This window comes from Coregonus lavaretus (assembly GCF_964263955.1).
Source record: "Coregonus lavaretus genome assembly, chromosome: 12".
Lineage (NCBI taxonomy): Eukaryota > Metazoa > Chordata > Actinopteri > Salmoniformes > Salmonidae > Coregonus > Coregonus lavaretus.
Genome location: NC_139999.1, coordinates 35068087 through 35070405, shown reverse-complemented (window position 1 = coordinate 35070405; position 2319 = coordinate 35068087). Strand labels below are relative to the sequence as shown.

Below are 2319 nucleotides of genomic sequence, written 5' to 3'. Positions count from 1 at the left end.
GCTTTCTTATATCTCCTAGATATAGGACAGACACTTCAAAACCTTATTCCTTATTATTTATTTTTGGACTGTCTTTTTTGCCATTTATGAATGTTCTATTCATTGCGTTTCTATGGACTATAGTAGTAAAGCCAAATTCTATATTTTATATACATAAAAAAGAAGTACGAATTATACCTAAAGGGGTCCTGAAATTGAAAATCAAATAGCTAAACGATCCATAGTATGACCATCTTAAAACAATTCCATATGTTAGCTGAGTTAACCCTCCCCCCTGATTTCCTGTGCACAGCTAACCACTAAACGTGTTATTGGAGAGTGAAATATATTTACAGTTAAGTGTGCCAGATAAAGCCTCATGATACTGGGCACAATATGAGATCTCTCTGTAGTATAAGGCTGAGAGCCTTGTGAGCCTTGTATAGTGGCTCTAGGAGGATCTGCCTGTCTTGATCCTGGCGTACTCTTTTTCTCCACTGCTCTCCAGACTCACTGCTGCTTTCCCTTTTCCTGTCATGTGGACGATGGTGGAGTATATCACTGAGGGATCATCCTATATAAAGGGACAATAAGAAACACAAGATACATTCAGAGACACAGGCAATGCTGCTAACATCTAGGGATGCACAGATTCACACTACTTTACACTATATATAATGTTTATACTACCACACACACACACACACTACACTTTTCATCCTAGAGAGGCAAGATACAATGAGACACATACTGTGTAATGACGTTGCAACATCCATCAGCACACAAATAGCACAGTGATTGAGATGTAATCTTTCTTGAGACCTTCATTTTCCCACTGAATTTGACATGATTTAATCCAGTAACAGTCTTAAAAACAAACACACAAACACAAACGTTCTCTTACTGGTGCACTGAGTGTTGTTGTCTTGTCGCCTAAACCAGTGTTTCTGTCTGTAACCGTAGAATACATTGTAGAGGGATCATCCTAGGAAACAGAGAAGAAGGCCCACATACAGTAACTTTGTACCCTTAACCGTATAATAACACAATGATAAGTGGGATGTATTCTTGATTTCCCCACAATCTCAATGTGATAGAGCTTCTAAATTATTGATGAACCTCATCATTTTTCTCTTCTTCTGTTTTGCTCCCACTACTATTCTCCCCAGTGTTTTTCTTTCCTGGGAAAAAAAGAAAACAGTGTTTAATACACAAAATGAACCATTCCCACATTCCACTGAACTCATTGCTTTTCTGAGTAGTTGCAATTGTGGATAAATACCTTTGTTTCTCTTGTATATGTACAAAGCCACTCCAGCGATGATCAGTATGATTGGTAGAACAGCCAGTAAGATGTATTGGATGGTATTGTTTGGCAGAGAGGATGCAGATGGAGCTTCTCCTGAGGTCCCCACTGTGTCTGTTCCTACAGGATATGGACATGTTTAGTCAGTCTACAGTATAACAGAGAGCTTTGCTTAGTGCAAAATTGTGTACTGTGGTCAGCTTGTACACTGATGTAGTTTTTTGTTAAAATGTCATCTATTCGAACCTGTCAGACATAAAATGTACTGACAATTTGATGGAATTGTAGGTATGACCAGTAGTATATGTGTGTAATTTTGAGACATTTGAATAATTTCCTTTAAATATTCTGCTGGGGAGTGTAATTTCATGATATTCATTGGACATGAACTGACCTTTAGATGCAGTTGTTGGTAGTGCTTTTGTAGTCTCTGGTCTTTTGGTTTGAGTTACTTTTGGTTGTTTAGTGGTAGTGGTTTTTTGGGGTCCATCTGTCTCTAACAGGAGAGAGGACCATTAGCCTAGTGTTAGCTAGAGCAGAGGCGCATGTTAGAATGGGCTCTGCCAATACTATGCAACTAACATGAGTCCCAGATTAGTTTACATGTTCTATATCTAGGCTATTTGTTGTGTTTAAAGAGAGATATTCCACTCACTCAATTGCACTATATTGGTCGGTAGGCCTTCAACAGTGTTGATGTTGAATATGTGTTATGTTGTTATGAATTAAAAGGTGTTATGAATGTGAGTTCAAGGTGTTTTGAATACCCATCTTTACCCTCTTCTAAACTTATTTTGTTATGCACCTCTTGAGCATGACAAAGTCAACTTAAATTGTGAACACAGTGCTTGTTTTTCAGTGTGCAGACAATACTCACTTTTTATCAGTTACTACTAGTGATAATAACCATACCGTGCTGCTACATTCTACACAACTGTCAGGAAATCTACAAACTGCTGCTCTGTACGCATTCGTGGCCATTCTGTTCTTATGATGTTAAGTTATTTACGGAGAAACCTCTGTGATAAAATGCA

At 38.0% G+C, this 2319-nt stretch overlaps 1 protein-coding gene across 1 annotated transcript; it reads right to left on the bottom strand.

Annotated features, from left to right (window-relative positions):
- Window positions 1-261: 261 nt before the first annotated feature.
- On the bottom strand, window positions 262-2056 carry LOC311138812 (uncharacterized protein; the record flags this gene model as incomplete). The annotated part of the gene is made up of 6 exons (XM_084173625.1): window positions 262-553; window positions 884-964; window positions 1099-1160; window positions 1262-1405; window positions 1680-1781; window positions 2053-2056. The coding sequence occupies 6 exons, from the start codon at window positions 2054-2056 to the stop codon at window positions 431-433; spliced, it is 516 nt and encodes a 171-aa protein (XP_084029751.1). The 3' UTR covers window positions 262-430.
- Between the last annotated feature and the right edge of the window lie 263 nt (window positions 2057-2319).